This window comes from Mesoplodon densirostris, chromosome 6, assembly GCF_025265405.1.
Source record: "Mesoplodon densirostris isolate mMesDen1 chromosome 6, mMesDen1 primary haplotype, whole genome shotgun sequence".
Lineage (NCBI taxonomy): Eukaryota > Metazoa > Chordata > Mammalia > Artiodactyla > Ziphiidae > Mesoplodon > Mesoplodon densirostris.
Window position 1 is genome coordinate 39,052,534 of NC_082666.1, and position 12,797 is coordinate 39,065,330.

General features: G+C 40.7%; 1 protein-coding gene across 1 annotated transcript in view; it reads left to right on the plus strand.

Moving 5' to 3' along the window:
• Window positions 1-2,925: 2,925 nt before the first annotated feature.
• The window catches only part of HSD17B3 (hydroxysteroid 17-beta dehydrogenase 3), a 52,664-nt gene continuing 42,792 nt past the window's right edge, over window positions 2,926-12,797 (plus strand). The window contains exons 1-2 of the mRNA XM_060101869.1: window positions 2,926-3,079; window positions 7,053-7,099. Coding sequence (XP_059957852.1) covers window positions 2,926-3,079; window positions 7,053-7,099 — 201 coding nt within the window. The remainder of the gene's footprint in view (window positions 3,080-7,052; window positions 7,100-12,797) is intronic.

The window sequence follows — 12,797 nt, forward strand, 5'->3', positions numbered from 1 at the left end:
TGGAGATGCAATCAGCAAATTCAAAATGTGGAAAATTCTATAAGATTAACAACTTAATTTCTTAAACAAATAAATGATAGTAAACATTTTTTAAAGGGTGGGAGAGAAAACCTATACCACTTATGAGACATATGAATTTAATGCAATGTGTAGTCCTTTCAGAAAAAAATGATTCAAAAGTCAACTTAAAAATATGTATGTAACAATCAGGGAAATTTAAATACTGACTGTATATTTGATGGAATTACTACTAATTGTTAGTTTGTAATAACAGCATTATTTTTATGTTATTCTTTTTTTTTAATTTTATTTATTTATTTATGACTGTGTTGGCTCTTCGTTTCTGTGCGAGGGCTTTCTCTAGTTGCGGCAAGTGGGGGCCACTCCTCATCGCGGTGCGCGGGCCTCTCACTATTGCAGCCTCTCTTGTTGCGGAGCACGGGCTCCAGACGCACAGGCTCAGTAATTGTGGCTCACGGGCCTAGTTGCTCCGCGGCATGTGGGATCTTCCCAGACCGGGGCTCGAACCCATGTCCCCTGCATTGGCAGGCAGATTCTCAACCACTGTGCCACCAGGGAAGCCCCTATGTTATTCTTTTAAAGAGTCCTTCCCATTATAGGGGTTTGGGAGTAGGGAAAATGGGTATATACAAAGTAAAAATGGACAAGAAATAATAGTTAATTTTGTTATTAACTGTCATCATAGTTACCTATACCGATGGGTAAGTGAGGGTTCATTAAATTAGTCTCTCTACTTTTGCATATTTTTGATATTTTTCTTATTATAAATTTCTATAAGAGCAAGAATTTTTAAGGAAATTATAAAAGTTATTGAGAGACATTAAGAAGACCTAAAAGGAGAGATATGCTAGTTTGTAGGTTGAAAGACTCAATATGGTAAAAATAAAAGTCAGTTTTTCCCAGTTGAGCCCCAGTAGGGCTCACCCCAGGGAATTCAACAGCAACCACCCCCACCCCCACCCCCCAATAGCTTTCCAGCAAGTTTTGTCAGCTTCCCAGTGGGGATTTTTGGTCCCAAGCAGCAGTTCCCTGCTAACCAGACTTATCCTCCTGACTGTGAACAGCTCTGTCTTGGGCAACCCAGAGAACTTCATCACCAACCAGTTGGCTGCAACCACACTCTCTCCAGTGAGGTCTGAATCCCAGCCTTGGCTCCAGGAATTCCCTTCCAAGTTCATTTGTTTCCTAAATACTCTTTTTCAGCCTTTGAGTATTCTTTTGAGTTTTCTTTTATGCCCTTTTAGTAGCTAATTCCTAACTAATTTTTTAATATTGAATAGTCCATATTCAAATTGCTGTGTGGTTTGTCTCCTGAGTGGGACTGACACACTAGTAAAATTGAAGTTGTACATGTATAACATATATGACCCTGCAATCACACGTATGTGTGTGTTTGTGTGTGTGAGAGAGACATGCCCACGTGTGGGAAAGTACAAATACAAGAATATCCATAGCAATGTTGTTTAGCATAATCTAAAACTGAAAACAAATACAATTGTTTGTCAACAGGAGACAGATTGGCTGCAGGATGTAAGAGAAAGAGAGGAGTCAAGGATACCTCTAAGGTTTTTAACCTGAACAACTGGAACATAAGAGTTGCCATGTTCTGGGATAGGGAAGTCTGCAAGGGGAACAAGTTTTGACATTTGCTGGTAATATCAGAAACCAGTACTAGACTTAAGCTTGAGATGACTATTAGGCATTCAAATGGAGGTGTTAAGTAGGCAGTTGGAAATGCAAGTCTGGATGAGCAGCCTGGGTTACCACTGAACTTATACATTTGGGGGTCCTCAGTGCACAGCGTCCTTAAAGTCAAGAGATTGAGTAACGTCACCAAATGAGTAAGTGTGGACAGAAGGAGAAGGGGGCCAAAGGATGAACATGGGGGCACTCTTCTCAGATGACTGTCATAGTCTTCTCGCTCCCCCTGCTTCAGTGTCATGACCACTCTCCATCCCCACCTCCAAAAGGTCATCTTCTCTCAGCATCCAGATTGACTCGGATTAGATAACACCATTGTCTGAGTCTCTTCAGTGGTTTCCTGTTGCTCATAAAGTCCAAACTCCTCACCAGGAGTATCTGGCTCCTCCCCATGCCTTCACCTTACTTTATTCTTTCTCTCCTTTGTTCTCTACAGACCAGTTCCTCTATGTAGTGCTGTTTATTCCTCAGATACATGTATCTTTCTCATTTCAGGTCACTTGCACTAGCTGTTCCCTCAGCCTGGAGGGGGAAACCTATCTTTGCAGGGCTGTCTCCTTTTCATTCAAATTTCAGTTCAAAATACCACCTCTTCACAGAATTTCTTCCTGTGCTCACTAGTCACTCTAACAAGTCACTCCATAGCACTTTTTCACGGCACTGATATTTGACATTATCTTATTTATTCACACATTGACTGTGAATCTCAGCTCCCCCATGGCAGTGACTGGCCGTGTTTACTATTATATATTCCCAGCGCCTCAAAGAGTGATGCCACCTGTAGGCAGTCAATAAATATTTGCTGAATAAGTGAATGAATGACTTATAGGATTTTTACATACTTTTAAGTATCTTTTTTAGCTTCCAAATTCAGGGAGGGAATGCTGGGCTGCCATTTTTCTTTGTCCAGGCTTTATCTTTCTTTATGTCCACCTTTTACTTCTTCACCAACTCCCCTGTGTCACAAAAGCCCAACAGTGCTATAAAGATATTAGAAAGAATATTTTATTCCGCAGCCTGTGAATCAGAGGATTGTGTAAAGAAGTTACTCCAATCTGAATGCCTCGACACAGTGACGCGTTGGAATGTGCCCAGTGACTCCAGAAGGGGACTGACTGACACTCCTCCAGAGCAGTCACGCTCGCGCCTGGAGGCTGTGAGGGCCCCAACCAGGTCCAAAACAGCATCTGCTGCGGTGCCATCATGGGGGAGTTTCTGGAACAGTTCTTCATTTTTGTAGGGCTGCTGGTGTGCCTGGTCCACCTGGTGAAATGTGTGAGATTCTCCAAATGTATTTGCCTGCACTTCTGGAAAGTTTCGCCAAGATCTTTCTTGAGGTCAATGGGACAGTGGGCAGGTAAAGAAAGTTTTCCATCTCTTGTTTTTTTGTTGTTCTTGCTTATTATCACTTAGATCTCAAAAGATATATTGCATCTTTTCCTTGTGAGAGCAAAGATGTAATTCCTTTGGGTTATTTTAATTTGGGGGGCTGGAAAGCACGAATGAAATTAGGATTGTCTGAGAAATGAGACGTGGGGCATCAGGATGGTAATTAGGGAACAATGTGACTCAGTCCTTGCCTGTGTGCTTCTCCTCTCATTCTCACTAGTTGGGTTTTCTTATTTTGGGAGTTTCTGATGATTCAAATAATAGATGCTGCAGAAAATTATGTATCCTCTTCTCCAGATTTTCAAAAGCCCAGGGTGCTTTCATTTTCTTAAAGGGTGTTTCAACCTTCTGAAGTCCAATAATTTAAATTCATTTTATTAAAAAAAAATTCTCTGAGCCCTTTCAAGAAGTGAGGGTAATACAAAATCAAGGCAATAAAGATCTCTGTAGAGACATGTTTTTAAAATGGTTATATATGGAATCTGGGTCTGGTTTGTGTCCCAAGTAGATTGATTAATTGCTGCCTCCCCATGGGATTTAGCTCCTGGAACTGCCATGCAGAATTTCAGCTCCATACTGAGTTTAAGGTGAAGGACGTGAGGCTATGGTTTCAGCATCTCCTTGAATGAAATGCTAAGTTTGCATTTCAAAGTTGGTGTTATGTGCTGGTGTCAGTCTATCAATAACCAATATTGTGGTCGGGCTGGCCCTTGTGGTTCTTACTGTGATTGCAAGATTGCAAGATAACCATCAGGACACTTAAAAAAAATAAAGGTTTATTACTTTCAGGACCTGGAAATTATGCAGGACACCTGGTGCCACATAGCAAGGTCATGGGCACAAAGAGAGAGAGAGAGAGTGAATGGGCCTGGAGTTCTGCTTTTATTTTATTCTGGGGTGAGGGCCTCGGGTTTCACAGGCACACTCTTTAATGGTGAATTTAAAACATAAGAGCAGGAATTTAAAGCACAGGAAGAGAAAAAAACAAGTGGTCCAAATGGTCAGTTATTGAAATCAATCAAGATTTTTAAAACAAAGGAACCTCATTTGGGGGAGATGGCCTGGCTCTTTACATGATCGTGTGGCCAGCATAGCTTTTATTAGAAATCACCATCTTTAAAGTTGATGCCTCTTTGAAGTTGATGCCTCATTGGCAATCAAAGTCAGGCACTTGTATTACAAAAAAGAAAAAAACAAAAACAAAAACCCAACTGTCAGGTTTTACACTACAGTTGGGCACCAAGAAATCCAATGATTTAAAAAAAAAGTAAGAATTTGTGTGGCTTTAGAAATACAATGCCAGGCTAAATAGGAAAGATTGTAAACAACCTTATAGGGCTGCCAGATAAAATACAGGATACTCAGTTATATTTGAATTTCAGATAAATAAAGAATAATTTTTGACACCCCCAATATTATGTGGGACATTCTTATACGAAAAAATTATTTGTTGTTTACCTGAAATTCAAGTTTAACTAGGCATCCTGTATCCTTATTTTCCAAAGCTAAAAAAATTGCTATATGAAAATTGTTTGGCATGAAAAAAATGCATTTTTAACTGTTGCTTGTTAATCTGGGGAGAGAGAGAGAGAGAATATGTGTGTGTGAGCACTCCCTCTCAGGGCAGTATGATGTCTCCAGTGAACTTGCTAAGCAGTTTGAACTTGAGTGTTCTAGATCCAAATACTCTGCATCACACAGATCCAAATGCCTGTGCTCTGAGGGGCTTAGAACTCTGCCCATCAGTGTACGGCAAAGCCCTTCTGAGAACACACATTCTAAAAGAAGTGCATATGCGGTCATATGTGGTTGATTTCCTAATTTTGTCACTAGTATTCTTTTTTTTTTTTTTGGCAATGCTGGGTCTTCCTTGCTGCGTGCAGGCTTTCTCTAGTTGCTGCGAGTGGGGGCTACTCTTCGTTGCGGTGCGCGGGCTTCTCATTGTGGTGACTTCTCTTATTGCGGAGCACAGGCTCTAGGCATGCGGGCCTCAGTTGTTGCGGCACGTGGGCTCAGTAGTTGTGGCTCGTGGGCTCTAGAGCGCAGGCTCAGTCATTGTGGTGCACGGGCTCAGTTGCTCCGCAGCATGTGGTATCTTCCTGGACCAGGGCTCGAACTCGTGTCCCCTGCATTGGCAGGTGGATTCTTAACCACTGCTCCACCAGAGAAGTCCCATCACTGATATTCTTTATAGATTTGTGTCTCCAAAGTCAGAGCCTGGGTTCAAATCCTGTAGTCATCATTTTTAGCAGTGTGGCCTTGATTGGGTTAAGAACTTTCTCTCCCTTAGCTTCCTCAAGTATAAACTAAGGAAAATGATGTTCCCTGAATTATAGACTTGTTTTGAATATCAGATGAGACAGTGGCTGTGGGGTTGCCCATCCACACGCTCTTTCTGCATTTCTGTAAGCCAGACACGGAAGAGCTTTATTGGACGTACAATGCCTATTCCACTTTCTCCCTGAATTCCAGCAGCCTCATCTGTCACCCTCACCTAGACAAACTGATGCTTTCACATTCCCACCACCCACCATGAAGAAGCTGCTAGTGGAAGCCCTGGTGTTCTGGGGTGTCAGAGCCAGAACCTCATTTCTGGCTTGGAAGCTGTGTTCCGAGGCCTGATCTGGACACTGGGACAGAGGCAGCACTGAAGACTTTGCTACGCACCGAGGAGGGGGTGGAGGTGGCCAGGAACCTCAGGAGCCAGCTTCCTCCCCTCTTCTCCCTCCTGTCCATCTCACGCTGTGTAATTTAACTTGTAAATAGTAAGGTCTAAGTGACTAAAAACAAAACCCAAAAATATAGTGCACGGCAAAAAGTAAACACTCAGTAGGTACCAGCCACTTATTGACATTATCTTGACTATAGTTCAGGCCTTGTACTGGGTGATTTTGAGGATGCCTGTAATGGAGGGGAAGGTGAGGCAGAAGACAACAACCCTGAGCAAAGTAGCTCTACAGAGTAAAACAAGTCATATATGTGGAGTCACTTAAAAGTACCCAAATAAACAAGTAAAATCACTGGTAATTATTAAAATGAGGGTGCTTCTGCCAGTGTGCTGCCTGAAGCTTTTTCAGCTTGGCCTGCTCTCCCTCTCAAGTAAACTAAATGTATACATAGCTTTTGTGCACACTTTCGGAAAGCATGTCCTCCGATTGTTGGTGCAAATGTAAACTGCAGATATGTATATACTGAATTGTACTGTTTTGAAATTGTGACGTTCACACGAATGAAGTTTACCCTAGAGCTCAGTCATTAAATATGTATGTGCTGTTGGCTATAAAAAGACTAGAAGGTCCATCTCATTGTTATCTATTAATCAATAGATCCAGTGAGCACAGGTTCTTTAGGTTCCTTCATGTCATTGCGTCCTCTTTTTGTATTTCTGTATTTTCCTCTTTGTTAAGTTCTCTATCTTCAATGGGCTTTGATTGCTGCTGTCCTGTGAGAGTGAGGATAGGAAGTGGGGAGAACTCAACTTTTAGTAGGAACCTTGAAATGTCCTTACAGTGATAATTGGGTGTGTGGGTAGAGAGATAATAGCATACACTGCTTGTCCTTGATGAATTAAGGCTTAGAAATACACTGCTTGTCCTTGATGAATTAAGGCTTAGAAACGTCTAAACCCTTATGGGGTCTGAATAAAATGTTCCCTGGCTAATGTTCTTTGTTTCATTTTGGAACATGTTTTTCATAGCCTCACCAACCCTTCCCCCTCAACCCCATCCAAAAAAAAAGAAAAAAAAAAGCTTCATTTTGAACATTTAGTGAAGGGAGTCAAGGCTGGAAACTTCACAGTTGAGCGGAGTAGGGCTGGAGAGCAGAAAGGCAGTACTTTAGAATATTGTGTCCTAGAGAGTAGGCCTGCAAGAACATGTAGCCAGCAAGAAAGGGGTTTAAAGATTAATTCTATCCTTTAAAACCATTTCTGCTTTTTGCAGTGATCACTGGAGCAGGAGATGGGATTGGGAAAGCTTATTCATTCGAGGTAAGTTGTGTCCTTGGAGACTTTCTCCTCCCCTTTTATTAAACACATCATAGTCACATGACTCCCACCCCAAACACTAGTTTTCTGATTATAAAAGCAGTGGACATTCCCTTATGAAGGAAACTAATTTTTATAAAAAAGGAAATTTAAAAATCATAATGTCACTGCCTGGCTACCTTTTAAAAAAAATACAGTGATATTCAAAGGTGGCAGTATCTCCCCTTAGGAGTTGTTTTAGGAATTTATGGGGGCACTGTTATTTTCTAGGGTAATTGTACCATAAGCATTTATATACTTAAAGCAATAAAAAAATTATAAACAACTTTCCTTTTATTTACCCTTTACATTATAGCTAGGGCATATGTTGATTTAAAAATCATTTGTGTAGGTAGGATATATATATATATATATATATATATATATACAACTTTCACTTCAAGAAGATTAATGGCATTAAAAAATATAATATAAAGAGAGAATCTGATAGGGCTGAGAGTCACTGGAGTGTGATTAGAGTCCTTGAGTGTTTCCTTCCAGGGTTTTTGTTTCTCTGTAGATAGATAGATAGATAGATAGATAGATAGTAGGTAGTTACACTTTTCTAAAAATGTGTTTACAGCATATGTAGTTTTGTATGCCATTATTATTAGTATTATTACAAGTTCGACATTTTCACTAATGAAGTATTGTTTCCTGGAATTCCTATATATTTTCTTTCTTCCTTGTGCCTATCATACTAACCTATAGAACCATGTAAAATACAGTAGAAGAAATAGAATCCTAGAAATTATGAGAATGGCTGTTAAAAATCAACACCTTAAAAACATAATGAAAATCACTTCAGTTATGAAAACTACATTCAACAATAGTGTAGTACTCATGTGTTTTCTTGTTCCTAAAGGCCTATGTCATGAGAGAGGTCAAACCGTCTTCTGTGAAATGAACATTGCAAGGTATATTGGAGATACCTGATAGAAACTTTTGGTTTTCTTTTTAGTTAACAGAGCTGAACCATACCACTTAAAAGCTCCTAGTGTTGGTCTTTTGGGTCTACTCCCCATCCTCCATGCTCTGAAGATAATTTCTTTGGTACTGACATTCTACTTCAACTCTGTTTTTGTTTTTGTTTTTTTCTTCCAGCTAAAGAGTTCATCTTTGCTCTTATCCTAATTTGTATATAGCAACTTTCTGATGATCAGTAATGCCCAACACTCAGTAGATGAGTGGTTATATTTGAGTGTTGAGGTTGGAGAGACCATGTGCCAACCCCTTTCCAAAGCCTTGTATCTTCCATACCCCAAATCAGAAGGAAAACTTTTCTAGCTATTTGTGTTAAAACTATATCACCTCTTATATAACTGTTTTTTCACCTTAGACCAGTTTTCTGGAAAGGGTCTTATCTTTCATCCACAAGACCCAAGGCCTTACCTCTCAGTTCTCTGGGGAACTCAGGTTATTTCTTCATGATTTTCCAGATTCTTTCCTCAAATTCATGCTGACCTGATATACCTGTGGCCCCCTTGATATCTTAAGACTCAGACACTTTTCTTTCTTCTTAGAGGAGACGCATGTGCGGATTCTCCTTAGCAATTCATTTCCTTACTCTTTCCAAAAGCAATGGCCTGGGGGTCAGGAGCTATGAGTTCCAGTCCTCATTCAGACACTAACTGTCTACAGATTTTGGACAAGTTACACATCCTTTCTGGGCTTCCAGGTCTTTATGAGCACAAAAGATGTCTCCTAAGAACCTTCAAATTCTAAATTCTATTTCTCTTCTAGACTAATTCTTGCTTTGCTCTTCTTGTAGAATCTTATTCTTTGTTTCCTTTTGTTCTTTTCTAAGGCTGTGTTAAACAATTTTCTGGGATCCCTACCTTTCTTTCATGCAGGATTCCCTCTCTCCCAGAAAGCCTGTTTTTGTCTCCCTGCTAATTGCTTCAAGGAAAGCAGTTCAGAGTCTGGAATGCTATGGATTGTAATGGTTAAGAATTCGAGGTTGGGAATGGATCAGATGTCTGTTCAAACTCTGCCTCCAATATGCTCACTGCAGAATTTCCACATCAATAAACTGGAGGTGATGATAATTCCATCTGGGCTTTTGTAAAAGTTAAATGGGATGAGACAGGCAAAATGCTTTGCATAGAGTAAGCTCTCCAAGTTTAGCCACTATTATTATTGGATATTTAATCTGTGTTTTCTTTCCCATATATTGCTTGTTTTTTCTCTTTTTGAGAAAGAAAATGTGTTGTACTTACCCATATTTTTACTCTATTGTTCTTTCTTCTTCCCTGATGTTCCAAGATTTTTTCTTTTGTTATTTCCTGCCTGTTTAGAGAAGTTCCTTTAGTTGTTCTTTTACAGTAGCTCTGCGGGTGACAAATTCTCTTTGCTTTCCTTCATCAGAGACTGTCTCCATTTCCCCTTCATTCCTGAAGGATAATTTTGCTGAATATAGGATTTATATTCTATAAATTGACAATCCTTTCCTTTCAGCACCTGAAAAACGTTGTGCCACTTCTTTCTCGCCTCTATGATTTCTGATGAGTCTGATGTTATTCAAATCATTTTCCCCTATAGGTAAGGTGTTGTTTCTCTTTCACTGCTTTCAAGATTTTTTTCTTTGTGTTCAGTTTTCAGAAGTTTAGTTATGTTTCTTGGTGTGGGTTTCTTTGGGTTTATCTTGTTTGAGATTCACTCAGTCTCTTGAATCTGTAGGTTTATACCTTTTCACAAATTTGGAAATTTTTCATTCATTCTTTCTTCAAATATGCTTTCTGCCTAGCTGCCTAGCCCTCTTCTCTTCTTCTGGGACTCTAATGACACAAATATAAGACCTTTCTTATAGTCTAGTGGGTCTCTGAGATGCTGTTCATTTTTTTTCAGTGTATTTTTTCTCTGTTTAGATTGGGTAATTCCTGTTGTTTTACCTTTAAGTTCATGGATTCTTTCCTTGGTCTCTCCATTCTGCTATTGAGCCCATCCGTTGAGTTTTTAATTTCACTTTCTGTATTTTTCAGTTCTAAAATTTCCATTTCATTTTTCTTTATATCTTCTATTTCTTTGCTGAAATGTCCTATTTTTCATTTATTTTTATTGTGTTTGCTCTCTGAAGCATTTTTTACGATAGCTGCTTTAAAATTCTAGTCAGATAATTCTAACATCTGTGTCATATTGATGTTAGCATTTTTCCATTGTTTTTCTCTTACTCAAATTGAGATCATCCTTATTCTTGGTGTGATGAGTTTTTTTTTTAATTGAATCTTGGACATTTTTGGTTTTATGTTATGAGACTCTGGATCATATTTAAATCTTCTGGTTTAGGTCTGTACTGACATTGCTTCAACAGGGGTAGGAGGGGGTGCTTTTTCCTACCAGGTGAGGTAGAAGCCCAGGTTTTCGACTTGGCCTCCTTTGGGGGGTGCTGCCTCCTTGTTACTGCTGGATGGATGTAAGAGTTATGGCTTCTCATAAGCCACTCTGGATTTATGGGGCAAGAGTGCATCCTTACTGCTCCCCACAAGCAGTACTTGGAGGAGGTGGTCTCACTATCATTGAGGTGATGGTATAAGTCCTGAATCTCCACTAGGCTTCCTCTGTCATTATCCCAGGGGAAGGAAGAGGGGAGAGAGCAGAAGGGGTGCTCTGGCACTGTCAGGTGGAAGTGGAAGTTCAGGTCTCTGCTGACAGGGTGGGTGGGGTGGCTGGGATGAAAGTCCCAGCTCCCTGCTCATCCTTCTCTGATGCCAACCAGGCAGGAGGTTGGAGTCCTTGTTAGGACTCAGCCTCACCAGAGTGGAAGTGTCAGCTCCCCACTCAGCCTTTGGAGGCAGGGGTGGCAATAGGAACATAGATTTTTTTTTTTTTTGAGTTGTTTGTCTGGAGTACGGCAGTTATTGTCTAAAGTTTTCTGCCTTGCGAGGCTGACATTTTTTGGTTCTTTGGTTAGAGAGAGCAGGCTTTTATTGGGACTTTTTATGTCTGCACTGTTGGTGTTTCTGAATATCCAGCTTCTCCAGCAATAAGTCTGGGATATATGAGGCAACAAGAAAACCCAGGAAACTCACCACCAGTTTCCTCAGGTCTCAAGGCCCATAGCTGATCTTCTCACTATCTTTTGGAGTCTTCTTGTATTTATTTTATGTATTATGTCCAGGTTGCATGTTTAATTGCATTTCATGGTAGAAATAGGGACTTTTACGCCAACTTTCCAGTAGCCTATTCTATATTACATTTTAACCTAATCTGTATTTGTATTTAGAGCGGCAATAGTGACTTTGCCACCTTTTAAAGGAATTTCAAGCATTATTGGAAGCAGGTGAAAAAAATTGTGGAGAGGGATGGGCTGGAGGAGGAAGGACAAGAATGGGCCTGCTCTTCATGCCTCTGAAGCCTATGCTTCACTCTGTATTTCACACCATTTCCATTCTTTTGGCACCTGAATTCAAGCTCTTTCTTTTATTTACTGCCACACAGAAGAAGCCCTGTCTTCCCTGGCATTCCCACCACCTGTTATAGATTAGCAGCAACAAGAACCTTCCTTGACCTAGGCCCTAACACACAGTAGAAGGAAAATGGTCTATTCATCACAGCAGCAGCCATTCTTCTTTAGCACAGTGCCTGGCAGGGAATTCTGGGAGAGGGTGTGCTTCTGGGGCTTAACTCCCTGAAGGGGGTTGGTGGCAAAACCCACGTATGGAGCCTGTCAGCCTGGACATTCTAGAAAGAAGATTGAGCCCTGCTCAAAGGGACAAAGGGAACATGCTGGCCCAGAAAACCAAGTGTTCTCCGTGCCCCCATCCTGGCTCAGACCACTTCACATGAAACCTTTAAAAAGTCTATGGCTCTTGAGAGAAATGGCACAATTTAGGAGAGGCTGGAAGCACACAAGGCAGAGAGCATCCTTTGTGTTGAAAATGCAAATTGTTTTCCATTTAATGGACAATCTCCCCCTCGGGAGGCTGATGAAGTGAATTGTGAGACGAAGGTGCTTAATTCTTTAGCCATCCTTTGATAGATTCCCAGACTGAAAATGAGGGCTGGAGGTGGGGGTGAGGAATTTTCCAGGAGAGAAAGAGAAGACTTCATGATATCACTAGCCTTAAAATGGGACAGTTCTTATTTTTTTTATCTTTTAATTTTCTATTTATTTTTAAAGTTGTAAGATAGACTATTTTTTAGAGCAGTTTTAGATTGACCACAAAATCTTGCAGAAGGTACAGCGAGTTCCCATATACCCCTGTCTGCACACACACCCCAGAGTGGGAAGTTTGCTACAGTGAACATACACTGGCATGTCATTATCACCCAGAGTCCATAGTTTACCTTGGGGTTCACTCTTCTTGGTTTAGTTTTTCCGTGGTGGTTGTTTTTCAGAGGAAAGTGTGTTACGGGCCCAGCTGAAGATGAGTTTCTCTTAGGGAACCTGCTTCCCACCTTCTCCTTTGCTCAGTCTGGTCTTAATGAAGCTTTCTTTACCTAGGGTAAGTCAAAATTGACACAAAAGTCTTTGAGACATTTTCTGTGGCTTATTTCTTTTCCATAGCTGTGTTCCAGCCAAAATGTCTGAGTAAACTTCTTTTTATGTCATTTAAAAATATACTAGGGGGCTTCCCTGGTGGCGCAGTGGTTAAGAGTCCGCCTGCCGATGCAGGGGACATGGGTTCGTGCCCCGGTCCGGGAAGATCCCACATGCCACGGA